The sequence below is a fragment of the Nymphaea colorata genome, chromosome 11, assembly GCF_008831285.2.
Source record: "Nymphaea colorata isolate Beijing-Zhang1983 chromosome 11, ASM883128v2, whole genome shotgun sequence".
Taxonomy (NCBI): domain Eukaryota; kingdom Viridiplantae; phylum Streptophyta; class Magnoliopsida; order Nymphaeales; family Nymphaeaceae; genus Nymphaea; species Nymphaea colorata.
Genome location: NC_045148.1, coordinates 242367 through 269733, shown reverse-complemented (window position 1 = coordinate 269733; position 27367 = coordinate 242367). Strand labels below are relative to the sequence as shown.

Here is a 27367-nt window from a genome sequence, read left to right as displayed (position 1 = left end):
AGAGAGAGAGAGAGAGAGAGAAACTTTGCAAGTGATATTTTATAAAATTTTGCGTCTCGTTTTTTATGCACTTACAGAGAATTGCTTAAGATTAGAAAAATTACATATAACTACTTAAGTTTGTAAGATACTTTGCAAACAGAGGCTTCACGAATAAAAACATCAAAATTTATTTATAATATATAAGACAAGCCGAAATCAAATCCAGAAGCTCAACCGGGCAACGAAGAACAAGAGCGGCTCTAGAAAGGGAGGCGCTCGCACGCCTGTGCGTCATCACCCTTTACTTCACTGTGTCCCATCGCCTCATTCATTTCACTTCATCGCCTCATTATTCATATCTGCCCTCCCTCGGCCCCTCCCCCATATATTCGTTATTTTTAGCGCCTTTTCTCTTTCTCTCTCTCTCTCTGTGTCCGGCTGCCGATTTCAGGCGGGAGGGATGTAAGCGGATCTTTGTTGATAGATTGGATCTTGGTAGGCGGTGGCGCCTGGGAGGAGGGGCGATCATGGCGTCGTCGAGCGATCTGAGGTCGACGAGCAGCGTCGGGCGTGGGCTGGCGGGGAGCTTCAGGGAGGTGTGGGTGAGCGCCGACGACGTGTTTAGCAGGAGCATAAGAGGGGAGGAGGAGGACGACGAGCAGGCGCTGACATGGGCGGCGCTGGAGAGGCTGCCCACCTACGACCGGATGAGGAGGGGGGTGCTCAGGCAGGTGATGGACGACGGGAAGGTGGTTCTTGGGGAGGTGGACGTCAGGAGGCTGGGCGTCGCCGGCCGACGGCAGCTGCTGGATAACGTGCTGAGGGCCGTCGAGGAGGACAACGAGAAGTTCCTGCTCCGCCTCAGGGAAAGGGCCGACAGGTTCGCCGATCTCTCCCTCCCTCTCTCTCACACGCATATACTAATTTTTACGCTAAATTGATTCTGTTGGTCCTCAATCTGTTCCTCCTCTGCACATGTCAAGGAAAAAATAATATTAACTATGTCAAATAGTAAATCAACGAGATAAATGCTCTCCCTCTCTCTCTGCGAAGATGCCACGAAACAGGAAGACTCATTAACTCGACGGAAGATGAAGTTATTGTTGCCACGGCAGGCTGCCAGCAAATGAAATCGTGTCCATGAATTGATTAGTGAAGTTATTAGACTTTCTCTCCATCACTTTCTCCGCCGGGAAGGAGTCACAGGACTCACTGCTTTCCACGTCCTCCTGTCAAGAATTTCCGTTTCCCTTAAGGTCCTTGAGTTTTACTAAATTACTTTGCAGTGAGCGCTTCCGCGCATGGTGCACTGCCAATGGTTGCTGCCTTTCTACCAACTGCCAATGCTTTCTGCTTTTCTGTGCTCACTTCTCCTTCGTTACTTTTCGTCACCATTGATCAAGAGAATGCTTAAAGAACGTAAAAGTTGGTCGCGCTAATCTATATCAGGAATCGTCCCATTCTATATCTTTGTTTAGCATTTTCCGACGACCTCTTGATCATGAAGACGAAGCCTTTGAATCGACTTCTCACTTTATTTATGATTGCTGTTATTAATTAATTCACGAATTATTTTTTCGACGCAGGGTGGGGATCGATCTCCCAAAAATAGAGGTCCGGTTCGAGGATCTCGCAGTGGAGGCCGACGCGTACGTGGGAAGTAGAGCCCTCCCCACTCTCCTCAATGCCACCATCAACTCTCTTGAGGTTCTCCCCCTCTCTCAATTGTCATTGGAAATAGTTCTATGATTAATACACCTTTGAGTATCCCTTCGAAATTCAGAAGCCATGGGGAAAAAGATAGAAACTAAGGATGTTAAAGGCTAACGATTAGAAAAAAAAATTATATCAGACGAATCTGGAATCGCCTTCTCAAAGACGCTGCCATTTTAATTTAGCAGCACCTTTTTGAAACTTCAATTATTTCTTTTCATAGTCAAATTCAACGAATCAGGTTTAAGTCTTCCGTTTCTTTTATGCCAATAATAATCTTATTCCTTCTGTTCGTATAACTCTTTATGACAAATATCGGCATCTTTTTTGTTGAGAATTTTCCTGGCAAAGCAAAAGAACGGCCTTGAATTTCCCGGCAAGAATTTCCTGAGCGCGAGATTCGCGACATCTCCCGCTCTCCGTCTTCCCGTTGCGCGGGCTCAGGGCATCAAGTCATGGCGGAAAATAAGAAGATGGATTCGCACCCGCTTCCCCCGCCGAGGATCCTGAGAAAATGCCTCCGGCCGACGCACCGTCACGTGCCCGGCGGCCGATTGTCGGTCGCCGCGGTTCATTCAGCACCCCTACCAGGTTCATGATCCGAAAAGAGTAAGCGGAAGCCATATAGACCCGTATCCAGATCTAGGATTTGGGATATGCGAAAACGAACCGGACCCTCTTATTTGCATGAGAAGACTATAAATTTCATGGGGTCCCGAAAAGCATGGACTATTGGGTAGTCTTAATACTCGAACAGCGATAGCATGTAGTTGATCCAATTAACGCTTCCCGATTCAAAAGGCCGGACCCGTTTTCCTTGCCTAAAAGTGGGAAGCCATTAAATGTACCGAATCTTAAGTAGCTACGGACAACATGCTTTTCGTTGGTCTCGGAAGGCTTTTCTATTGTGGACCCGTGATTTGTTTAACCAGTAGATCACGATCAGCAGCTTAGTATTATATATATATATATATATATATATATATATATATATATATATATATATATGCCTATCTATGTAAACATATTTAATGTGTTTCGTTTGGTGTGGGACGACGCAGGGAATTCTGGGGCTGCTGAGGCTCACCCCATCCAAGAAAAGAGTCCTGAAAATACTGAATGAAGTGTCGGGGACTCTAAGGCCTTCAAGGTCGGTGCTTTCTTCATTTTATTTCTTTTTACCAAGTGTTGAATGTTTGAAACTCATGATCCTTCATGTATTCTGCATGAATAATGACTGACCAGTATTGCTAGAAAACTTTCTGTTCAATCAGTTTTAGACGTTCAAAAATTGCGCAGGATGACCCTGTTGCTCGGGCCTCCCGGCTCCGGGAAGACGACCTTGCTCCTCGCTCTTGCTGGCAAGTTGGATAAAAACAAACTTAGAGTGAGTCTCTCTCTCTCTCTCTCTCTCTCTCTCTCTATCTATTATATATATATATGTATGGATATTGAATTTGGTACAGTTTCAGTAGGTCCACTTGACTTGTGTATATATGGATATGTGTGAATGATTAATAATTGCAGGCGTCCCCACTGCCTGTAAGATCGAACTTTATGTAACTTTTAGTAAGTTGGTGGCCGTTGGATGTCCATTTTTACGTCTGTAGCTGGCCACATTAAAACAGAAGAGGTGGGAAAGTCGTGGTCGTGCACCTACCTATCGTTTTAAGTCCATCTCATATGCTTGTCCGCTCACTGTAACTATGTTCAGCTCCCTCTTTCTTTGTGGACCATATGCGTTTAAAGAGATGGTTGTCAGATCTCCATATCCAAGATTTGGTTGTCAAACCTTCATAAGGGTAGAAATCATGTGGGGCTGTCGATTTCTTTGAAATCAGACGATATTGAATGAGTATAAGTCAAATTGTATTTCTAAGCGTCCAAACATTTTAAAGGAGACAAAAAATTCATTTCTAAAAAACTATTTTATTTATCTTTTCTTCTTTTCTTTAAAGGGTATTTTAGATTATTGAAAAAATAGATTGCCTTTTATATGATCTCCACCGTCTATTCTCTTTAGAACGGAGGACTCAAATAGTTCTTTTTAAGTCTGTTATATGAAAATTTATAGCTGCATGTCGTCTTTTACATATATATATATATATATATATATTATATGCCTTGAAAATTTATACAACATTAAACTCGAAAAAATTAACAGAAATATAGGTCCGGCGTGAATGCTTTTGGAACTCGGCCGTGCTGAAAGCACCGAGACTGCGAGTTCTGATGAAAAGAAGGCTGAAACAACCCAGCCTATGCATACTATGTACGAGTAGCACTAGTAAACATTGCAATTGTACATTACTAGAAAATAAAACATCAAATATCACCAGCGAGCGTGTGCTTTGGCAATGGCCCACTCGTCTCAACATGAATCATATAAAAAATGTAATAAGAAATTACCATGTTCACAGTCATGAAATGGTCGATTGTGGTGGATATCATATGAACTATAATCACGTTCGATGCTTTCTGATAAAACTAGCAGATGCCAAAGAAGCTTCTCTTACGTTACAATATCGGATTTAATTTGAAGCATGATGATCATGGTCAGAATTTTGAAATAGCACATTCAACGGTTGTTTCGAGAATATATGTAATTTTAATTTTGTGCAATTGGGTTTCAGCAGAAACTTGTGGGAAATGATCACGGCGCCTACACAGAGCCAACGAATGATGCTTTTTTTTTTTTTACTGAAACTGCTTACAGAAAGAACTTATCACAAGAGATGGAAGATGAAGAATTTAGTTCTCTTTCGATGCGTAATTTGATGGATCACAAGATATATATGCCCTCAATGGCGACCCACCTAATGCACAATAATAAGAAAGAACATCATATTTCAGTCTCACTTGCGCGTCCTATTATGCATGAACTCCATGTAATGGCCATGGACAGGTTGCCGGGAAGATCACGTACAACGGGCACGAGCTGACAGAGTTCGTCCCAGAGAGAACGGCTGCGTACATCAGCCAGCACGACGTCCACAACGCCGAGATGACGGTCCGGGAGACGCTCGACTTCTCCGGCCGCTGCCAGGGCGTCGGCCCGCGCTACGACATGCTGACCGAGCTCTCCAGGAGGGAGAGGGCGGCTGGCATCAAGCCTGACCCCGAGATCGACGCCTTCATGAAGGCCTCTGCCGTCCAAGGCCAGCAGACCAGCGTCGTCACTGACTATGTCCTCAAGGTACATTACACACTGAACATAAGAGAGAGAGAGAGAGAACAGTGAGAGCTAATGACAATGAACAGATTATACCTTCTGTCATATGACGGCCATGGTAAAATGGTTCGATCTTCGGCTTACATTGTGATTTTGAGCTGTCTTGTTCTCAGCTGCTTGGTTTGGATATGTGTGCGGATATCATTGTGGGAGATGAGATGAGGAGAGGGATTTCAGGTGGGCAGAAAAAGAGGGTGACAACAGGTGTGCAGATTTTGCTTGCAGTCAATTAACTTAAAGAATTGAAGTTTCTGGTCTTGTTTGCTGATTAACCAGTTTTGGTTTTAAAACTTTTATGACGGTAATTTACTGGGTAATAAGGTACTCACCCTGATTGTGTGTGACAATTGTGACAGGTGAGATGTTGGTAGGACCTTCTAAAGCTATGTTTATGGATGAAATATCTACGGGCCTTGACAGCTCTACCACCTTTCAGATTGTCAAGTTCATGAGACAGTTCGTTCATATCATGGATGGAACAATGCTGATATCTCTTCTGCAACCTGCGCCCGAGACCTACGATCTCTTTGACGACATCATTCTGCTTTCAGAAGGCTACATTGTGTACCAAGGTCCGCGGGAGGATGTTCTTGAATTCTTCGAGTTCATGGGTTTCAAATGCCCAGAGAGGAAAGGAGTTGCAGATTTCTTGCAAGAGGTAATGTCAAGGAAGGATCAGGAGCAGTACTGGGGTGACAGAGATAAGCCTTATCGCTATATCTCGTCTGAGGAATTCTCACAAGCGTTCAGCTCCTTCCGAGTTGGCCACCTGGTAGCTGCTGATCTTGAAATTCCATATGAGAGATCAAAATCTCACCCAGCAGCACTAGAAACAAAGAAGTACGGTCTCTCTAATTGGGATCTGTTCAAGGCCTGTTTTTCAAGAGAATGGCTCCTTATGAAGAGAAATTCCTTTTTGTACATATTCAAGACTACTCAGATCACAATCATGTCAATAATTGCCATGACCGTCTTTTTGAGGACTCAAATGAAGCATGAAACCTTTGCAGATGGTGGGAAATACTATGGTGCTCTCTTCTATGGTCTGGTCAATGTGATGTTCAATGGAGTGGCTGAGTTGGCACTGACTGTGACCAGGCTTCCTGTGTTCTACAAGCAGAGAGATTTCCTGTTCTATCCTTCTTGGGCTTTTGCTTTGCCCATTTATATTTTCCGGATCCCACTTTCTGTATTGGAATCAGGATTATGGATCTGTCTCACTTACTACACAATTGGGTTTGCTCCTGCTGCCAGCAGGTAACTGCTCAATGTGCTCATTTTCACAACTAAAGCATATTATTCTTTTCTGGTGAAGCTTGCGTAGGATCAGCCTTTCTCCTCTTCTTACTGGATTTAAGCTTGTTCCTCAGTTTGGTTAGGTGTCTCCAAGAATTCTAATATATATATATATGCACTTCTTTAAGGTTCTTCCGGCAATTCCTTGCGTATCTCTGCATACATCAAATGGCACTTGCTCTTTTTCGGTTCCTCGCAGCAGTGGGAAGAACACTGGTTATTGCTAACACAATAGGGACTTTTGCGTTGCTTGTAGTGTTTGCTCTTGGTGGCTTTGTGATATCTAGAGGTTAGTACTTCAGAACTTTCTCCTAGGTTGCTTCTTTTCTTAACTTGCACAGTCTCTGAAATAGAAAGGGAGGCAAAAGTTTTAAACATGATACTCATACTACAGGTTGTAAGTTGTAACTTCAATTGCCTTCTCTATATTTCGTTCAGATGATATCCAACCTTGGTGGATCTGGGCATTCTGGTTGTCGCCTATGATGTACGGACAAAATGCTATAGCCATTAATGAGTTTCTTGATGAAAGATGGAACAAGGTAAGCCTGAACTGGTTTCACTGCACCATGGCTGATGGGCTGCTTGAATGGCCTTAGACTAGAAATGTAATTGCACCCATCCTTGATGCTTGATAATAGCCTTGTTAAACCGCTGCTAAAGAAAATTGCACCGCTATTTAAAGTCAAGGAGCTCCAAAACTTGTTACAGTATTCTACAAGTTCTTTGATCCTGCTTGCTGGTGATCAGTGAAACTGGCACCAAGTTTCTAAAAGGCCTCCTTGTGTACCCCTTGGTTTACATTAACTAGGATGTAGTTCAGCAGGCAACGTACTATCTTCATTGCAGCTATATTATTGAAATTGCTATTGCTAGTACTAAAACAGTTGAAACTTGAAAGTTTTTTGCCAATAATATGTTCTGTTCTTGACTGTTACAGAAAAATACAGATCCTACTATTGATGCTCCTACAATTGGAAAGGCTCTTCTTAAATCTAGAGGAATGTTTACCCATGAGTACTGGTATTGGATATCCATTGGGGCGTTGATCGGGTTCTCATTTCTGTTCAATATTTGCTTTGTCCTTGCCCTCAAGTACCTAAATCGTAAGTGCAATTCTTCTGCTAGTGAACATAGGAGCATCAGAGAAAACCTGATTATGTGTTCCACTTACTGAATTCGGAAAATGCAGCCATTGGAAATCCTCGTTCCATTCTGCCAGATGAGGACAGCAAAGACAACAGCAAGAAATCAAGATCGTTCAGCAAACAGACATCAAAGTCATTAAATTTTGACTCTCAGTTTCATGATCCAGTTTCTGAAGGTTTTCTTGGTTACTGTTTTTTTTTCCTCATCATTTTGCTTGATCAAAGTCCCCTGGTTTCATCATGAAAATCTGAGAATATTGGCGTATTAATGTTCAGGAATCGACATGGCTGTCCGAAACAGTAACGGAAGCACAGTATCAGAAACAACAAGTTCCAGGAGAGGAATGGTTTTACCTTTCCAGCCTCTTTCTCTAGCATTTGACCATGTGAATTACTACGTTGACATGCCTTCGGTATCCTTCTAGCTCTGTCTTTTCACTTCTAATTTGGTCATGTCTTTATCATATAAGCAAAACACTAGAAAAGGATGACCTGTTTCAGTAAACAAATCCTAGGTAAAAAAACCTTCTAATATTTAATATCTTCTTTTTTTCTTCAATTTCTAAATCTACCCAAGAAACATGATCCTTTTCCAAACGAAAAACTAATGATAAAAAGGTAAAAAACTGCAAGGAGAATACTGTGATAATGAAAACATGAAAATGAAAAGATCAAAATTGACATCTTTAAAGCAAAACTCTGCAGCCATGTTGTGATATTATCACTGTACTTCACTGAAGTAAAATCTAGAGATAACAGTAAAATCCCAAGCATAACGTATTGCTCAAACTGAATCTAATTAAACGAAGAACAAGCATAGACTAGTGATGAATTTAATCGTCTCTATATCACGGCTTGCAACTTCAATGCAGATAGTACCCTTAAACGGCTGTCTAGAGTTCATTTTGAACTACTTGCTGTCTGCTGAAAGCTCCGATCTTGTTGTCCACTCCAGATCTACATTTCTGTCTATATCCCTTTTCATCATTCCACACAGAGGCTGCAAAAAGGCTGATCAATTAATTTGATCATGGCTAAAGAAAAGGTTTAACTAAGTAACTTATTGGTACTGCAACACAGGTTCCTTATGAAAAGCTCTTAAATAATCAAGAAGCTAGTACTACTATTTGCATAGCATAATATTGGTCTTTTAGATGCAAGACACTCAAGAAAAGGTTTGTTCACCAGGAAATGAGAAGTCAAGGAATTGAAGAAAGCAAGCTCCAATTACTGACTGATGTTAGTGGTGCTTTCCAACCCGGAGTTCTCACTGCTCTTGTGGGTGTAAGTGGTGCTGGAAAAACCACATTGATGGATGTCCTAGCAGGAAGGAAAACAGGAGGATATATTGAAGGAAGTGTATACATTTCTGGTTATCCAAAAAGGCAAGACACTTTTGCTAGAGTTAGTGGTTATTGTGAACAGAACGATATACATTCACCTTATGTCACTGTCTATGAGTCCTTGGTTTACTCCGCATGGCTTCGTCTCTCTTCAGACGTAAAATCAGACACCAGAAAGGTACACTTTGTTGCAAATAGTTTATATATGATTGTTTCCTGAAATAAGAAATTTGATCTGTTAGATTTTGATATACCAATTTTTTTCTCATTTTTAGTTGTTTGTTGAAGAAGTTATGGAGTTAGTAGAGTTGAGTCCAATAAAGAATGCTCTAGTGGGTCTTCCTGGAGTAGATGGCCTCTCAACTGAGCAGCGGAAACGTCTAACTATAGCTGTGGAGTTAGTAGCTAATCCTTCAATCATCTTCATGGATGAACCGACAACAGGGCTTGATGCTAGAGCTGCAGCTATTGTTATGAGGACAGTAAGAAATACAGTCGACACAGGGAGAACTGTTGTGTGCACTATTCATCAACCAAGCATTGATATTTTTGAAGCTTTTGATGAGGTAAAACTACAACTGCATACATCAGATCTCCTCATAGAGTTTCTTTGATGCTCAGACCTTGATGAAGTGGCTCTTGTTTGCAGCTTTTGCTGATGAAGAGAGGTGGGCAAGTGATTTATGCAGGACCTCTTGGTGTATGTTCCCACAAACTCGTCGAGTACTTTGAGGTGAGGAATTAATAATCCATTTTCATTGATTGTGTAACTATTCGCATCTCATGTGGAATGAGACAGTCATTGCTGCTCTAGCTGAATACTTAGATTCTGCAGACTAGGTCCTAGCACTTCTTGTGCATCTTGTTCTTTACAATGCCTGAGCTTAGCACATGTTCAAGTCTAGGGAGTGTTCATGTATCGCAATAAAGATGTGCTCTGATATACGTTGTGTTTGTGCTAAGATTTTAGAAATGAAGAAGTTTAGCATTGTTAATGAGAACTTACTCTATTCTATGAATTTATACGTTACAATCGTTTAACTATCAAGTGGTTCTCCATGCCTTTCCCTATTTTTCTTTCTACTCTTAAGATAGTCATGTCCAAAGATTTTTTTTGATATCCTGCTTCCTGGCCAGATTTCAAGTATATGTCCCAATAGTATTTGATAGTATCAGTATATCACCTTAGGTCAGATTATTCTCTTCTCAGTAGTCATCAGATTTGGGTGGCATATCTTGTTGGTCTTCAAAGAAATTGAGCTTCTTAGTTTGTTTAGCAGTTGTAGAAAAAAAAAATTGAACATGTTTGAACTTACAATAGATATGAGCAACAACCCAGATAGAATTAAAGCTTCTGAAAGCTTGTCTATTGGAAATTTAAAATCAGAAATGGATTTTAGTACCTTGAGGAGTATTTGAACTTCTTGTATATAACTGATTATTCTACCATATTTCTGTATTTTTTTTTCATACGGCATGTCAATTGTCAACATGTTATATGGATTTTCCTTGCAGGCAATACCTGGAGTGGCCAAGATCAGGGATGGATATAATCCTGCAACATGGATGTTGGAAGTTACTTCTACTTCAGTTGAAGATCTACTTGACATTGATTTTGCAGAAATTTATGCCAACTCCACCCTTTACAAGTAAGTCAAACTAAATATTATGACTGGCCTAAGTGTATGGTTTTTCCTTTCTTTAGTTTATTGGTTACAGAAGAGTTTCTAATAACCTTCGCTGTCATTCAGGAGAAATCAGGAACTTATTAAGGAACTTAGTACTCCTATGCCTGGTTCAAAGGATCTTTTCTTCCCTTCCAAATACTCCCAGAGCTTCCTAACTCAATGCAAAGCCTGCTTGTGGAAGCAACATTACTCTTACTGGAGAAACCCTCAATATAATGCTACTCGGTTTCTGATGACAATTGTCATTGCTCTTCTGTTCGGTACCATCTTCTGGAAAGCTGGACAAAAAACGTAAAACTTCTGCTCTTAAATCCTTGCAATGCTTTACTTTGCTCTTCAGCTGTCTAGTCATTAAACATGCACCTTATAGGGCAAGGGTTACTAGCATTGAGAAGACAGGGCTAGTTTCCAATTCAAGTTGTTTGCACTCATTAAATTTTAATCCTTAAATTAAGTTGTCTTTGTCAATATGAATTGATGACCAGACCATTAAATATGGCCAAAGGACTTGCTGGATCTTCTTAGTTTTCCTACAGTCTCGAGAGAGACCACCATGTTCTGGGTGTGCCTCAGTTTAAATCCCCCAGATGCATTTCTCTTACACAAAGGAATTCCTCTTAACTGCTTTACCCTTACTGAAAAAGACGGACTCTAGTATTGAACACCTCAACTTGTAGGCTTAAAACGAAACTATCCAACAAATTCGTGGATCACTTGTGACAGTAGTTGGAACATATCAAAGGGAAAGATTCTTGGAATCTAGCAAATCCATGCTTTACTTTTTCATTGTTGGAATTGTATAGATATATTGATGTATATATGAGACTTACAATTGCACAAAATGTTGCTACATAGCTTCTTCAAAAAATTTTTGAGTTCTGACAAAAGTTCAACATATTCAAGTAGCCCTTAGTGGATATCAAACTTCGAGGCTTCTGCTTGTTCATCAGCATAGAAAGAAGTTGCTTAGAAAACATTTTCATAACAATAACAGATTTAGTAGTAATGATATATTTTATAGTTTGTTCTTTTAATATTTAAACTGAATGCAAAAAATACACGAATGTAGTGTGCATGTACAGTGGGTTATGTTCTGTAAAATGAAAACCAAAGGATTCTGCTCCTTCAGTTTTATTGGTTTTCAGTCATGTGTCACAACTGGTCTTGTTTGTAGCGTTAAGAATATGGACCAACTAAAGCTTGCCAAATTACCTTTTTTGACTTATGCTGCTGGGTTTCTTAGGGTCTCAACTGTCTCCCTCAAACAAACCTTTATCCCCCACTTTTTGCATGTGAAACCAATAAGTTGGAAATTCTCTTTGGTTTATATCTTTGATATTGTTCTTTTGTTCATTGTAATAGAGCAACCCAACAAGAGCTGCTCAATCTGCTTGGATCAATGTATGCTGCAGTACTATTCCTTGGAGCTAGCAATTCAATGACAGTTCAGCCTGTTGTGGGCGTGGAAAGGACGGTTATGTACCGCGAAAAAGCAGCAGGAATGTACTCTGCATTGGCCTACGCCATTGGTCAGGTAAAGCCTGCCTGATTTCTTACACGTTAATCTCTCAAAAATTAGTCCATAATATGAAAAAGGGTGGCTTATGGCTACCATACCATGTACTTATCCTGCTATGTAAGAAAAGGTGCTTCATGGATTCGATTTTTCCTACGGCAACCGTACCAGCATAAAGCTTCGCCTACAGGGGCAGTATGCCAAGCTGACCTTACTGCTATTCATGACTTTAATGTTGCATTGCCAGCAAAGTTAAAACTGCTTTAATAAGCTATGTTGCTGTTTTTCTAACTTCTTCATCTTCATCTGCAGGTTATCATAGAGATTTTCTATATTGGGGTACAGACCCTTGTGTATGGCTCAATGTTATTTTTCTTGATCGACTTTCCTTGGGATGTTCGCAAGTACCTGTCGTTCATCTACTTCATGTTCATGTGTTTTGTCTATTTCACCCTTTATGGGATGATGGGGGTGGCCCTCACACCTAACCATCATATCGGCGCCATTGTTAGCTCTTTCTTCCTTAGCTTCTGGAATCTCTTCTCCGGCTTCCTCATCAGTCGGCCAGTGAGTAGCTTGCATAACTGTATTGTTCACTTGTAAAATGTGCTTCTTGTTAATTTTATGTAAGCTTTCAAAATTTATTGTTGGATTGGAGTCTGTTTGTTTCATTACCAATGGAAAAGAATTGCACTTTTACCTTTTCTTTTGTGTGATCAATAAATGGTCAAAAATAGTTGTGATTTTGCTGATCTACTGGAAAATGATGCTAGCAGAAGTTCCATTGACTACATAAGCTAACTACTTTCCCTTGGTTTGCAGCTGATTCCAATATGGTGGAGATGGTACTATTGGGCTTCCCCTGTTGCATGGACAATCTATGGGCTTATTACCTCTCAGCTGGGGGACTTAGAAAGTACATTGCAGGTTCCAGGACTTGGGCAAGTCACAGTAAAGCAATTCCTGCAGAGTTTCTTGGGATTCAGATATGACTTCTTGGGGGTGGTTGCTGCAGTTCATGTGGTATTTGTCATGATCTTTCTTCTCATCTTTGCCTTTGGAATCAGATTCCTCAATTTTCAAAGAAGATAAAACCCAAAAAAGTGTTGCCTTGGAAATTAAAATTGTATGGATGTAAATTAATCTTTTTGTTCTTGTACAATGAATAGTGTAATATTTGCCTTAATACTACCTCTTCCAAAATGTGGAAAGATGGTGTTGTCCTAAGTTTGCCCCCTCCCTGGCACCCTGAAGCACAGGGACTATGTTGGGAATGGCCTTGCCCTTTTTGCTCCTTTCCTATTTCATTTGTTCCCATAGTGGTTTACAACAGTTTCTTAATATTTTAAGGTCCTGTTATTGGACACTTTCCATGAATATCCAGATAAAAATTAAAATAGTATTGACCTCTTTCTTTGGTCGGTGCTTTGTCAGAATTTGTTCATGTCTTCCTGTTCAGAATGTCATTAGTTATGAAAAGTTGCTTGGTTTGAGAACCGCGTCATTTAAATGAGGGAACACATGCAAATCCAAAAATTTTTTGCATGACCAGATCATGCACCATATGAAAATGTCTACTGGAGAATTATGGTCAGTTACCACGAATGAGAACAATCTGTGAGGAAGACTGCCATAATGAATTCATAAATTCAATGCACACCATTAATGATGGGGCTAGTTTTAAGTATGTATTGATGGTTGGCCAATGCAAACCTTTCCGTCGATGGTACGAGAACAAGAGAGTGGATCGCCAGTTTCACATCATTCAAGAAAATCATACTGCAATTTTCTCCCCTCAAATCACTCCGGAACAGGAATTTCATAGCTTTTGCCTTTCAACATGTAATTTGAAGCTTTAAAAGGTGAAAATGTCCGAATAATTTATCCAAAATGCCTCAATTGTTCCCAGCAACAGGCAATACAGAGTCGATTCTTATGACAAAAGTGGCCTTGCTTTAATTATTTAGGATTGTTGTCATCTTTTAGTGAAAAAAAAAAAGATTGACAAACTAAACCTGAATATCATCACAAAGGTAAAACATCCATATTTCAAGTTTTTTCAAGAAAATAAAAAAAAAAAGCTCGTAATTATAGCCATAAAATGTACACAATTTTATATTTGTGCCCTTTAAATAAAAACTTCGACCAATTGATAAAAGGCGGAAGGCGAATATACATGGCGAGAAGGACGACGTCAATGAATTTGGAGGAAGAAACGCCTGTAGGGCTTCTAGATGGATCCACTTAACAACGCAATTAGCTTGTTAGTTAATGTCCATTTTTAACTCATTTGTAGAAACAGAATCTCAAAACAAATTAAGTCCAACGTTCCAACCCATTCAACACGCGATGCTGTCTTCAGTTTTCATCTTTATTTTTAGCTCCCTACACCACTTCTAAGCTGTTTCTTTTTTTTTTTTTCCTTCCCATTTTTTTTTAAAAAAGAAGCTTTCTTTAAATGAAACCACTACGTTTTTGTGTTAACAACGTAAAAAGATGACGCTCATAATTGAATGGAATCGATGACAATGTCAGCCATAACACTCGCTAGGAAGCGCGAGGCCGCTTTTTGAATCATGAACGAACATGGAGGTCGTAAGCGAGAAAATGTTGTAAATCCGGACCGAAAGAAAGATTAACGGTCCCAACGGTTTACCGGTATCAACGGTCACCTCTTCGACCCGATGGCCGACCCGTCCTGGTCTCTCGTGCACAAAAGTGAGAGAGAATCGCGCCGGCTGGCGATCGGGAGGCCGCCACCTTGTTCTGCTTCAGTCGGCGTGGCGATGGCGGGGGAGGATCCTAGGCGGTCGAGCTTTGGCAGCAGCGGCCGGAGAAGCGGGATCGCGGGCAGCCTCCGGGAGGCGTGGAGCAGCGCCGGTGGCGACGTCTTCCGGCGAAACGCGTCAATGAGCAGTGCCGGCAATGGCGAAGAAGGAGACGAGGAGGACCTCAAGTGGGCGGCTCTGGAGAAGCTGCCGACCTATAGCAGGATGAGGAAGGGCATCCTGAGGGTGATAGCGGAGGATGGGAACTTGGCCGACACAGAGGTGGTGGACGTCCGAAAGCTGGGGAAAGGGCAGCGTAGGGACCTGGTGGAGAGGGCTCTCCGCGTCGTGGACAATGACAGCGAGAAATTCTTGCTCTGCCTTCGGGAAAGGATCGATCGGTGAGCCCATTAGCTCCTTGACGGCGTAATATTGCCAAACCTTGGACTGAAAATTCGCTGCCAATCATCTCATCTAATCATTTTAACAGAGAAAAGTAGATCGATCTTTGGTGGAAGTAAATTGGAGTGCATGGATGGATTTCTTTCTTGTTGTCTCTCATGCTGTGGATCTTGGCTCTCGGTTGTTTATTCTTTGATGTTTTCTTGCTAAATTGCAGGGTCGGACTTGATGTACCGAACATCGAGGTTCGGTTCGAGGGTCTATCGATCGAGGGCGACGCCTACGTGGGGAAGAGAGCTCTCCCTACACTTTTGAATGCAAGCATCAACGTCTTGGAGGTATTTCTGCCTGACTTGTTTCATCAACGTGGGTAATATATGACCTCGTATTGTTCTATTGCGAGTTCAAAAATATTAGCCCATGTCACCATGCATGCTGAGCTATATTTGCTTAGTGGCTCAATCCCAAGATTTTATAATATGCTTCTTTTTCCTTTTTTCTGTTACCTGTTTGCTTCTTAAACACGAGATAATCCATTTTAACTCGCACAGGGAGTTCTGGGACTGGTGAGGCTTTCCCCATCCAAGAAGAAGGTCGTGAAGATCCTCAGAGAAATGAGTGGAATTCTAAAGCCGTCCAGGTTAGAGCCACCCATTTCACAAGTCTTGGCATCAAAAGAATGTCCAAGAGAGAGTTGGCAACAATTTGGGAAGGCTGTAAGTTAACAAACAGATAGGTAGGAGTAAAAATAAAAGTGGGTAATATATGACTAGACATATAGAGGACATATTCTTTCAAAAGCGATACTAAAAAAATGGCTTTATATGTGATATCTTTAACACTGCAATATCACTGAATGAGGCAGGTATTTCAGAAGTTATTTGCGTCCTATACTTAACTTTGTAAATATTTTAGGACAACCCAATATTTGCTACATAGACATGTAGCAAGTAACCAATATTTCAATCACAAGGTGATGAGAGCTTCCATGATATCCAAGATAGTTCAATTCCAATCTTTGTTTTCTCAGATCGTATGGACTCAAAACTTGGAGTCCAAGATCCATGTCACGGAAGCTTTGGTTTAGGCTACTTAAATCCAAACAAAAGCCGGTTGAAAGCACTATTTTCTGTCCTTTATACAAATGCGTTATAGTACCATATTCGGTTCGCCTCTTTCACTGTCCAAATAGTAACTAGATCCAGATGCTTGGATAACAGGACACACATTCATGTGTCCGTATTACTTTTCAGAAAGTTCCAGTGATAGATAAAGCCTGTTTTTCATTATTCAGAAAGGTAACGCACCTTCATATTCATTATGGTTTGCTTGAATTACCAATGTATTGATACATCGGAATTAACTTTTCAGGATGACTCTCCTCCTTGGGCCACCTGGCTCCGGAAAAACTACTCTGTTATTGGCTCTAGCTGGGAAGGTTGATAAGAAACTAAGGGTGAGCTTCTCCCTCCTGCTGTAATCACTTATAGTGTCATAGACTTGATTTGAGTAAATCTGTCCTTTCAAAACAAAAACTAGTTTACCCTTCACTAAATCACCCAAACGCAGCCTATATAATGATCAACATGTAAGATGTTTATGATTATTAATGCAGTACAAACATATAAGTTAGATTTATTTTTTTTTTTTCTAAAATTTTATTGTTTTAAGGACCATTATTATGGTATGATCAAAATAGCAGATATAAAACTCAAAGATTATTAACTCAACTTGTGTCTTCTGTTAAATCATTCTTCAGATCATATTGCGAACAAGTTAGTGATTGTAGGTTAGCTCGCTAGGCAGAAAAATGATGTGCTTGTTGTGCATTGAATTAGGTTAGAGGTAGGATCACACATAACGGGCATGAGCTATCAGAGTTCGTGCCGGCGAGGACGTGCGCGTACATCAGCCAGCACGACGTACACAACGGCCAGATGACGGTGAGGGAGACGCTGGACTTCTCGGGGAGGTGCCTGGGGGTTGGCACCCGCTACGAAATGCTGAGCAAGCTGCTGAAGAGGGAGACGGAGGCTGGTATCAGGCCTGACCCTGAGATTGATGCCTTCATGAAGGCGGCGGCACAGGAGGGCCAGAGGTCCAATCTTGCTACTGACTATGTTCTCAAGGTTCTCTCTCTCTCTCTCTCTCAAGATCGTATGCAGAGTATGTAGATCATATTCCAGTATACAGATTTTAGTTCTCTTAAAAGGTATAAAGGTACGAATTTCACTTTCAATATCACTAGTACGTGAGATTTTTAGGGAAGCTATAAGAAAGATCTATGGAGATGATATATTGAAATTCTTTGGTACCTGTGCATATGGTGGAGGCATAACATGTTGTTTAACTTGGTCTCTTCTTTGCTATAGGTCCTTGGCCTGGATATCTGTGCCGACATCATGGTGGGAGACGATATGAGGAGGGGGGTCTCAGGCGGGCAGAAGAAGAGGGTGACCACTGGTAAGGCGTTACATAGATTTTCTTCTATGAGTAACTTTTGACAAAAGTAGGAAAGAAAACCAAGGGTGAACCCCCTTGGGACCAGTAACATGCTGTACTGTACAGTCTTTGCTTTCTTTGGTCTTTTTGGGTTTTTTGGCCTTTCGGCTCTTTGTGTTCGATCGGCTTTCCATTCTTTCCTTGTACATAGCTTATTATTTTGCAAAAAAGGTGGGGTGCCTTATCCCAGCAGGTGTCGTTGTGTTCTCTAAACCTTCGAAATGCTTGCCATACTAATGTACCCACTCAACTTTGACCGTCTAGTAAGAAGTTACTCTAGAGTCGTCGTTGTAAAATGGGTGGACCTTATGTTGCTTGTTGGTGCTGGACCAGGAGGATGCATGTTACTTTGACGTTCGACTTTAGTTAAGGGGCTTTCATAGAGTAAACCAAGTTCTGAGTTTTCTTATGTTGATGTTCCTGCTTATGTTTCAGGGGAAATGCTGGTGGGACCTGCTAAGGCTTTTTTCATGGATGAGATATCTACAGGACTAGATAGCTCCACCACCTTCCAGATTGTGAAGTATATGAGACAGATGGTTCACGTCATGGATGGCACCATGCTCATGTCCCTTCTCCAACCTGCACCCGAGACCTTCAACCTCTTTGATGACATCATTCTGCTCTCTGAGGGCTACATTGTCTATCAAGGTCCACGTGAGGAAGTGCTTGAATTCTTTGAATTCATGGGCTTCAAGTGCCCCTCCAGAAAAGGAGTTGCTGACTTCCTGCAAGAGGTGACTTCGGAGAAGGATCAAAAGCAATACTGGTGCAATGAACTTCAGTCCTACCGCTTCATCTCAGCTGTGGAGTTCTCGCAAGCTTTCAACTCATTCCGAACTGGCCAGAGGATTTCTAACGAACTCCAATCCCCTTTTGACAGATCAAAGAGCCATCCTGCAGCATTGGCGAAGAAGAAGTACGGAATCTCTAGCTGGGAGCTCTTCAAAGCCTGTTTCTCAAGAGAGTGGCTGCTCATGCGGAGGAACGCTTTTATTTACGTTTTCAAGACCACCCAAATCACAATTATGTCAATTGTCACCATGTCCGTCTTTTTCAGAACTCAGATGAAACATGAGACACTTGCAGATGGTGTGAAATACAGTGGTGCCCTCTTCTTTGGTCTGATTAATGTGATGTTCATTGGGATGTCCGAATTGTCACTTACTGTTGGTGCACTTCCAGTGTTTTACAAGCACAGAGATTTCTTGTTCTATCCAGCTTGGGCCTATGCAGTTCCAAAATGCCTTATTAGGATGCCTATGTCGATATTGGAATCTACAGTATGGGTAGCTTTGACATACTATACCATTGGCTTTGCTCCTTCTCCTACAAGGTGAATTGTGAATTTTCCGGTGATTCTGCTGCTAGTCTCCCGTAGCTTCTATATTCAACATTATTCCAAAGGATACTTCTATCTGTTGCTAAAAATGTACTGGAACTCATTTACATTGTATTCCCGCAAATGTAGGTTCCTTCGGCAGTTACTTGCATATATATGCACACACAATATGGCTCTTTCTCTTTTCCGATTTATTGCTGCTGTGGGAAGAACATTGGTTACAGCAAACACGATTGGATCATTCACTCTTCTTCTGGTCTTTAATCTGGGTGGCTTTGTAGTATCCAGAGGTGAGTAAAATTCTTTTCATATTTTGCTTCAGTAGAAAAGGTTCGCAACATCAAGCCTAAGATACCAAATTGAAATGCTGATGTCAAATTGGTAGCCAATTACAACGTCAAAGTCAAAGTTCAAACTAGCTTATAGGTTGTGATGATAAATTTCAACTTACATTTTTGTGCTTTTCCTTTCCTGTGCTTCAGATCAGATTAAACCGTGGTGGATATGGGGCTATTGGTTGTCCCCCTTGATGTATGGCCAAAATGCTATTGCTATCAATGAATTCCTCGATGATCGATGGGGTGCAGTAAGTTTGAATCCTAGCTTAATCTTCAGTGAGCACACATTGCAAATCTTAATCAACTAAGACAAGTACTTATAAACACTTAACCAAAACTGACTTGAGAAAGTGAATGTTGTTTTTGATATTTTGCATTACCAGTACGTGCTATTTTTATGATGATTGTTGCAGCAATTTACAATTCAAAATTCAAATCGCTGGACATCCTGAGATTTCGTTTGATAATCCAACTTGCAATGAAGTATAAACTGTATACGGCACCTAGTCTTGACCAGCTTCCATCAGGCACAACAATGAAAGTCCATGTGTGTGCACACATATAAACAACTATAGTGCATTGTCACATGTCATCTGTGGGAGTGGCTTCTAAATAATCTTGTATGCAAAAAGTTCTGAAGTGACTGATGTCCAACAATATATCTAATCAAATTTTATCTTCTGTCCAAGTTCGTACTGTTTATTTGGGTGACGAATTAGAGCAGGCTACAATTAACCAGTTTGGACGCTTGACAGTCAACTGGTCAAGTAACCGCAATAGGTACCAACTACCAAGCCATGTTCAACTTTCAAACCTAGGATCTAAGACAGAAAGATATGTGCTTTATATAATTACAATATCCCATACTTAATGAAGGCCATGTACACTTGAGTTTAATTACTGCCTTGTGTTTGTATTCATATTATTTGTGACTTCAAACTAAAGTAAGTTATAAGGTGGACTGAGGTCCATCAATCTTCCTCGAGTCAAATTTGGTTTAGGCTTAGTCTACTAGGTTATAGATGTATATCATGTTACTTTTAACTTAGTTTATAGAAGACAGTAAAAAATTGGAATATTATCTTTGATAGCAAATCTTCTTTACTTGTCACAGCCAAACAAAGACACAAACATTGATGCACCTACGATTGGAAAGGCTATTCTCAAGGCAAGGGGCATGTTTACAGAAGAATATTTTTATTGGGTAGCTATTAAAGTCTTGATTGGATACACATTTCTTTTCAATGTGTGCTTCATCCTGGCTCTCAAATATCTCAATCGTAAGTGATAATTATATGCTAATGAAGTGGTTGTCTATTATGCACGATGAGTTTTGACCTGAAGATTCTTAATTTGGATTTTGTAGCTATTACTAACCACGAAGTAGTACTGCCTTGTGAAGATCAACATGAGAACCAAAATGACTCTCAGTCTGTAAGTGAACAAGCAACTGAGCAGTTTCAGAACAAGTTGATAAATCCTCAATTTGAAGGTTAATTATGGTATTGAGTTTTGAGTTTTTCTCCACTATCATGAATGCCCTTAACAACTAAGATACTTTTCTCCTTGATTATCAGTCTTCCTACAACGAACTGTATGCATAAGTTTGTACTTTCACATGGTTGCAGGAGACAGCATGGGATTGAATAACACAACCAACAAGAGAGAATCAGAAGTAGAAGCCCCTAAGAGAGGAATGGTTCTACCATTTCAGCCACTTTCACTTGCATTCAACCATTTGAACTACTATGTTGACATGCCTCTTGTAAGCATCCTTTTTGGAAGTATCCTTTACTGGAAAATAGTCCATGAGTTCTGATAGGCGTAGAGGCATGTTCTCTCTGAAGTTTCTTTATGTTGCAATTGTTTATGGCTATGATTAGACTAGAAGTCTGGAACAACTTTAGAATCAAAATTGTGCTTTTGTGGAAAGTTAATGGTATCATGGGATGCTATTGAATCCTTCAAGTGTAACATGACAAACTAATGTGGTCATTCATTAGGAAATGAAAGGCCAAGGAATTGAAGAAGACCGGTTGCAACTTCTATGTGATGTTAGTGGCTCTTTTAGACCAGGAATTCTGACTGCATTGATGGGTTCAAGTGGGGCCGGAAAGACCACTCTGATGGATGTCCTAGCAGGAAGAAAAACTGGAGGATACATTGAAGGAAGTATAACTATTTCTGGTTACCCGAAACGGCAAGAGACGTTTGCAAGAGTCAGTGGCTATTGCGAACAAAATGACATACATTCTCCAAACGTTACGGTGTATGAGTCCCTAGTTTACTCTGCATGGTTACGTCTTTCACCTGAAATAGATGCAGACAGCAGAGAGGTATTTGAATTGTCAAAAGTTGCTTTTATTTTGCTTTCTTAATGCATTCTTGATTATTAGCTTATACTTATCCCATTTTTCAGCTGTTTGTTGAAGAGATTATGGAGCTAGTTGAATTGAACCCAATAAGAAACACAATAGTTGGTTTACCTGGAGTAAGTGGCCTATCAACTGAGCAAAGAAAACGCTTAACCATAGCCGTAGAATTGGTTGCGAATCCTTCCATCATATTCATGGACGAACCCACATCAGGGCTTGATGCTAGAGCTGCAGCTATTGTTATGCGTACTGTAAGGAACACCGTTGACACGGGCAGGACAGTTGTTTGCACGATTCACCAACCAAGCATTGATATCTTTGAAGCTTTTGATGAGGTTGTGTCATAATGTTATCAGTTTCATGGATGAATTGCAAGCGCTTTGTGTCGTCTTATGCTTCATATTTTACTATCTCATTTGAAGTTTCCAATTTATTGTTTCAGCTTCTGCTGATGAGGAGAGGTGGTCAAGTGATTTATGCAGGTGCTTTAGGTCATGAGTCTCGCAAGTTGGTTGATTATTTTCAGGTAAGAACATATCTGAATGTGCTTTGGCATCCATGCATTTTTCATACTATTTGGTCAACAAACTAGAGTTTGAGTTGAAATCTCGAATATCTGCAAATTAAATATAGTGTGGGGTGCCAGTTCAAAAGGAGGGGAAATTTACACTTACCAACTGTAAGTAAGCGAACATGTATGCTTTTCAGAATTTTTAGGTAATTTCAATGAGTGTTTACTCGCCGATCATATTCCTCTTTTATTGGTTCCTTGAAAATATGAAGTTTAAAAGGGTGATTGAACATATATGTCATTTAAACTGTTTTCTTGGTAAACAGCTTGTATGCAAAAATAGACTATGATTAGCCAATAATAAATTTAGATTGTATAGCAATATTAGGTAACTAGGTAAATGCCCCACTAGTTAATGATGTAAATGTGACTACTGATTAGCTTCCCCATCTTTGGAACGTTTGATATTCACACAATTTCTATCCTCCTGACAGGTATTTTTTAAGGCATGGCAAATCCACGTTCTGTATGCATGCAGCAATGCTCATCAAACAAATGAATTTACATGTCTAATTTCATGAACTTATTGTTTCAGGCAATTCCAGGAGTCCCCAAAATTTTAGATGGGGACAATCCTGCAAATTGGATGTTGGAAGTCACAAACACTGTTTCTGAAGCACAACTTGGCCTAGACTTTGCTGTAACTTATTCAAATTCTTCTCGTTATCGGTATGAATCGCTTGGCTCAAATCAGGAGGCTTCTTCCACTTACCAATTTGACCTAAGTCACAACTTTTGCGAACAGGGAAAATGCGGAGCTCATCAATGAATTGAGCACTCCATTACCAGGTTCAAAGGATCTCTTTTTCCCAACGACACATGCTCAAAGCTTTGTGGCTCAGTGCAGAGCTTGTTTCTGGAAACAAAGTAGGTCCTACTGGAGGAACCCACAGTACAATGGTCTCAGATTTTTCATGACAATCACAACAGGTCTCATCTTTGGAACTATTTTCTGGGATGCTGGAACGAAAACGTAAGGATTTGCAAAGTGATACTTTCTGAACATTTTTGGATATGAAACAAAACATAGTGTTATGTGAATTTGACATCAAGAAAGCACTATGAATGTCAAAAGCTCCATAGCTCCTAGCCAAGCTCAGAATAGCACCATCCTTCAGTTGTCTGGAGACTTTTACACTAGTTTCAAGTTACCTGTGTTTGATAACCTGCCAATTTAAACATGCTCCTAACTCAGCTCAGTCCACTTGGATCTATCATCTACTCGTATGACATATTGCTGTTTGGTGCTTTCAAATGCCATGAAGTTTGTCATGCTATTCCACAATATAAAGTTAAGAGTTGTCATCACCATATCTACTCTACCAACACAATGTCAAAAATTTCCTTAAAAGTAACTATGCACTCTGACATATGTTAGCATAGTTGAAACTTAATGTAGCAAACTCATGTAGCTTCAGGTAGCCTATACCAACTGTGATCCCTTGTAAGGTTCTCCAGTCGGTCATATTTGTGAAAGCAAGAGTCCTAACTGACTTAGATCATGCAACCACTCCATGTTGTTTTTCCATTCTCTATATATTATGGTGCAAGAATATCATTTGTTAAATTGGATGGACTCATGGAAGTGTTGAAACCATGAAATACGAATTACCATCTCATTCCTGGAAAGCGTACTTCAGTCCCTTGAGTCTTGCTAAATGAGATTCTGAAACTGACACGGTAGTGGTATGACATCATATTAAAGAAAATATTGACTACACTAAATTGAACTGATTTATTACCTTATGCTATTTGACTGATTAATTCATTACATAATGCAATTTTGTTCTACATCTATTCAACATGACAGTGGGACGGAGCAGCAGCTGCTCAATCTGCTAGGGGCAATGTACACAGTTGTGATGTTCCTTGGGATCAACAATGCAATGAGTGTTCAGCCAGTTGTTTCTATTGAAAGAACGGTCTTCTACAGAGAAAGAGCAGCAGGGATGTACTCTACACTGCCTTATACCATTGGCCAGGTATCTTCAAATTAACTTAGCTTCCTGGACCAAAGGACACCATCAGAATTCACTGTTAACAATACATGAATTATTGTTCACAATGTGGGCCTCGCATAATAAATCAAAACAGTTCTATCAAATTTACCTTATTTTGACTCCGGATTGTGTAATTTTATTGCTTGGGGTAGAGAATTATCCTCTTTGTCTTGGGATGGATTTGGGCTATGCTTTCTTTTGAATTAGGATAAGTAGTAATTAACATTTCCTTTCAAATTTGCAGGTGGTGATAGAGGTTGTATATATTGTTGTACAAACATTTATATACAGCTTGATTTTGTTTTCTTGCATTGGCTTCGCTTTTGGGGTGGTCAGATACCTATGGTTCCTATATTTTGTGTCAATGGCCTTCCTCTATTTTACTCTTTATGGGATGGTGGGTATTGCTCTTACTCCTAGTCACCACATCAGTCCTATCATCGTCTCTTTCTTCTTCAGCTTCTGGAATCTCTTTTCTGGCTTCCTTATCAGTCGACCGGTATGTATATTGTGCTTTTACTTCTATTGGCTTGCAGATTCTTTCTTCCTTCTTTTTCTTCATTTGATTATGCTTAATAGCTTTTCATAAATAATTTCCTATTGCTATCTCAGAGCTCCCTGAACTTCTGACACAGTAATTCAGTTTGATAGAGCTATTTCACTGTCAGTGCTCTACAAACTAAACTGAATACACTTAGCTACCTGGAACAAATGATCCTTGACCATTTGTTGCTGTGTTACAGCAACACGAGTTTGCTTTATCACTTTGCTGAAACACCCACCATGGCTGATTTGATGACTCAAAAGCTGTATTGGGCTTATGCTTTAATCTGTTTTGCAGTTGCTGCCAATCTGGTGGAGGTGGTACTATTGGGCTTGCCCGCTAGCATGGACTATTTATGGGCTCATCACTTCTCAGGTTGGTGATTTAACCAGTTCGATCACAGTTCCAGGAGTCGGGACTATAACAGTAAAGGAGTACGTTCAGGAATTCATGGGCTACAGGCACGACTTTTTGCCAACTGTTGCTGTAATCCACTTCGTCTTTGTGATGCTCTTTTTGCTTGTCTTTGCCTTCGGCATTAAATTCCTCAACTTCCAAAAGAGATAAAACGTGAAACTAATACTACTCGGGGTTTGCCAAAAGGAAGATGCAGGCTTCGTGTTTGTCAATTGTCATTGTAGAACCCGATGAATATGAAGACTAGGTCAGAGCTCCTTCAACATTGGCTTCCTCTTGTATGCGTGTGAATAAACGTTCCAGTGTTTCCCATTCTAAGTACCTGTTTTCTAGTAACTAGTGTTCATATGAGGAAAGCATGATTTCACATATTTTATACTAGCGGTTGAGGTTAGTTTCGTTTTATTTCTTGAGTGAAATGAAATCCCGGCAGCACAGAATCCTTGTTCATAATAACTGGGGTTCACGACTACTGAATCCTCCGAGATAAACTTCTTTTTGCCATGTTTGTAAAATCATGTGCATGTTTGCACTTAAGACTCGTACTAAAATCAATGTTACCATAATCAGCTTCTAAAGCGAATTGAACGGCAAAAAGATTCAATAAACTGGCCGAATTGGGTCTAAATCAAGGTCTCTTGTTAATCTGGTTTATTAAAATTTTTAAATGAGAAAGATCATAAAAAACTGAACTGGTAAAAAGAACTAAAGACGATAGCTTAAATTTAGTAGACAACTTATTGGAGACTTGAACAGAGTGAAGCTACCGCTGATTCGAATTAGAATCGACTGATTTTTAGAACACTGCCAAATACTGTTTGATTTCAAGACAGGAGCATGCATGCACCGGGATGCAAGTTGGAAGGAGAAGATGCAATTGGTGTGGCAAGGGCGGTGCAACTGCATTCATAAGCACTACGACGTAATAAAGTTTTAACGTGGACACCGAAAATGTCACTTGTCCATCGGTGTAGTTGTGAGTATTCAAGTCGTTCCGCCGTAATATTGAATATTGTCTTTAATGCTATGCGGTTTGTTCACGTTGGAAAACAATTTTTGAAGCTTGAAATTGTCCAACAGTTGATGTTTTACGAACTTGTTACAATGTCAATGTTTTAGAGAGGTTATCATAATATTAAACGTAATGCACACTGGAAAAAGTAATACTAATTTTAGATAAATTGCTCTTTCAAATAACAAATTGGATCGACTTATATATCTTGCGAGTTAAACACCTTCTCTTTAAAATACGTTTGTATTAATTTTGTTTAACTAACATACGCTTAATTATATTCAAATGAACGTTAAGCCGAAATATTCTTGAGATTTTCTTCTGAAGGTTATGCCGTTAAACGTGACCTGTTTGGCGTGTCTGTGTGAAATCTGTAGGACACAAATATATATATATATATATATATATATATATATATATATAGCGGCAAACGTTCCCGTTCTCATTCTCTTGTTAAAGAACGGTGAATGAGCTGTTCACATATTCTATTCATACAATCAAGAAAATTTATGGTGGACTTCAAGTCGAGTCCTTGTCCAGTAGGTTGGCATTGAAGTCGCTTGATGGGCAAGGCGCAAAACTCAGGTTCGGGTGTTGAGCTTTTCAGTACTTGGATTTTACGATAGATAAAATACATTTCATTTGTTTAATTCTCGTATGTAAGAAGTTTGCATACTGTTTAATAGCCACAAAAAATCATGTTTTTTTTATTAGCGTCGTAATTTTAGCTTTTATTTTATGACTTTCCTTGGAAAAGTTCTTCCCTCGTTTTACAATTTGTTAATTTCTTCTAAAAAATTTGTTGCTACCTTCTGATTTCCTATAGTTGCTGGACTTTGTTAGAAAGGCATTTGCCTACCGTTCTCAGTTTCCGAAGCTCACCATTTAAAAACTTTTACAAATCAAAACCAAATCTTCAGAGCTATAAATCTAAGTTCTTTAAGAAGTTTACAGCGACAAAAATTCTTGTTTTTCTTATCAGAGTCGTATTTTTAGCTTTTTATATCCTGACTTTTATTGGAAAAGTTCTTCCCTCGTTTTATAATTTGTTAATTTCCTCTAAAAGCTTTGTCGCTACGTTCTGATTTCCTATAGTTGCTGGACTTCTTTAGAAAAGCATTTGCCTACCGTTCCCAGTTTCCGAAGCTCACCACTAAAGAATTTTACATATAGAAACC

At 40.0% G+C, this 27367-nt stretch overlaps 2 protein-coding genes across 3 annotated transcripts; both read left to right on the top strand.

Moving 5' to 3' along the window:
* The first annotated feature begins 213 nt into the window (after positions 1-213).
* On the top strand, positions 214-13327 carry LOC116264018 (pleiotropic drug resistance protein 2-like). Of its 2 annotated transcripts, XM_031643909.2 has the most exons (20): positions 214-862; positions 1569-1689; positions 2757-2845; positions 2995-3082; positions 4601-4891; positions 5041-5131; positions 5284-6184; positions 6352-6512; positions 6662-6765; positions 7164-7329; positions 7416-7547; positions 7648-7784; positions 8560-8892; positions 8990-9280; positions 9364-9447; positions 10230-10363; positions 10466-10693; positions 11765-11936; positions 12231-12485; positions 12741-13327. In XM_031643909.2, exons 1-20 carry the CDS (start codon positions 510-512, stop codon positions 13008-13010), a joined length of 4401 nt encoding a protein of 1466 aa, XP_031499769.1. In that variant the 5' UTR covers positions 214-509; the 3' UTR covers positions 13011-13327. The 2 variants fall into 2 exon arrangements, with proteins under 2 accessions (XP_031499769.1, XP_031499770.1); XM_031643910.2 differs by lacking the exons at positions 11765-11936; positions 12231-12485; positions 12741-13327 and having other exon boundaries at positions 363-862; positions 10476-10687.
* Positions 13328-14655: 1328 nt separating this feature from the next.
* LOC116264437 (ABC transporter G family member 39-like) lies at positions 14656-25539 on the top strand. Its single transcript, XM_031644652.1, has 20 exons — positions 14656-15087; positions 15306-15426; positions 15640-15728; positions 16460-16544; positions 16927-17217; positions 17461-17551; positions 18026-18926; positions 19062-19222; positions 19415-19518; positions 20385-20550; positions 20637-20762; positions 20899-21035; positions 21274-21606; positions 21690-21980; positions 22088-22171; positions 22752-22885; positions 22962-23189; positions 24027-24198; positions 24461-24715; positions 25058-25539. Exons 1-20 carry the CDS (start codon positions 14705-14707, stop codon positions 25325-25327), a joined length of 4422 nt encoding a protein of 1473 aa, XP_031500512.1. The 5' UTR covers positions 14656-14704; the 3' UTR covers positions 25328-25539.
* The last annotated feature ends 1828 nt before the right edge of the window (positions 25540-27367 follow it).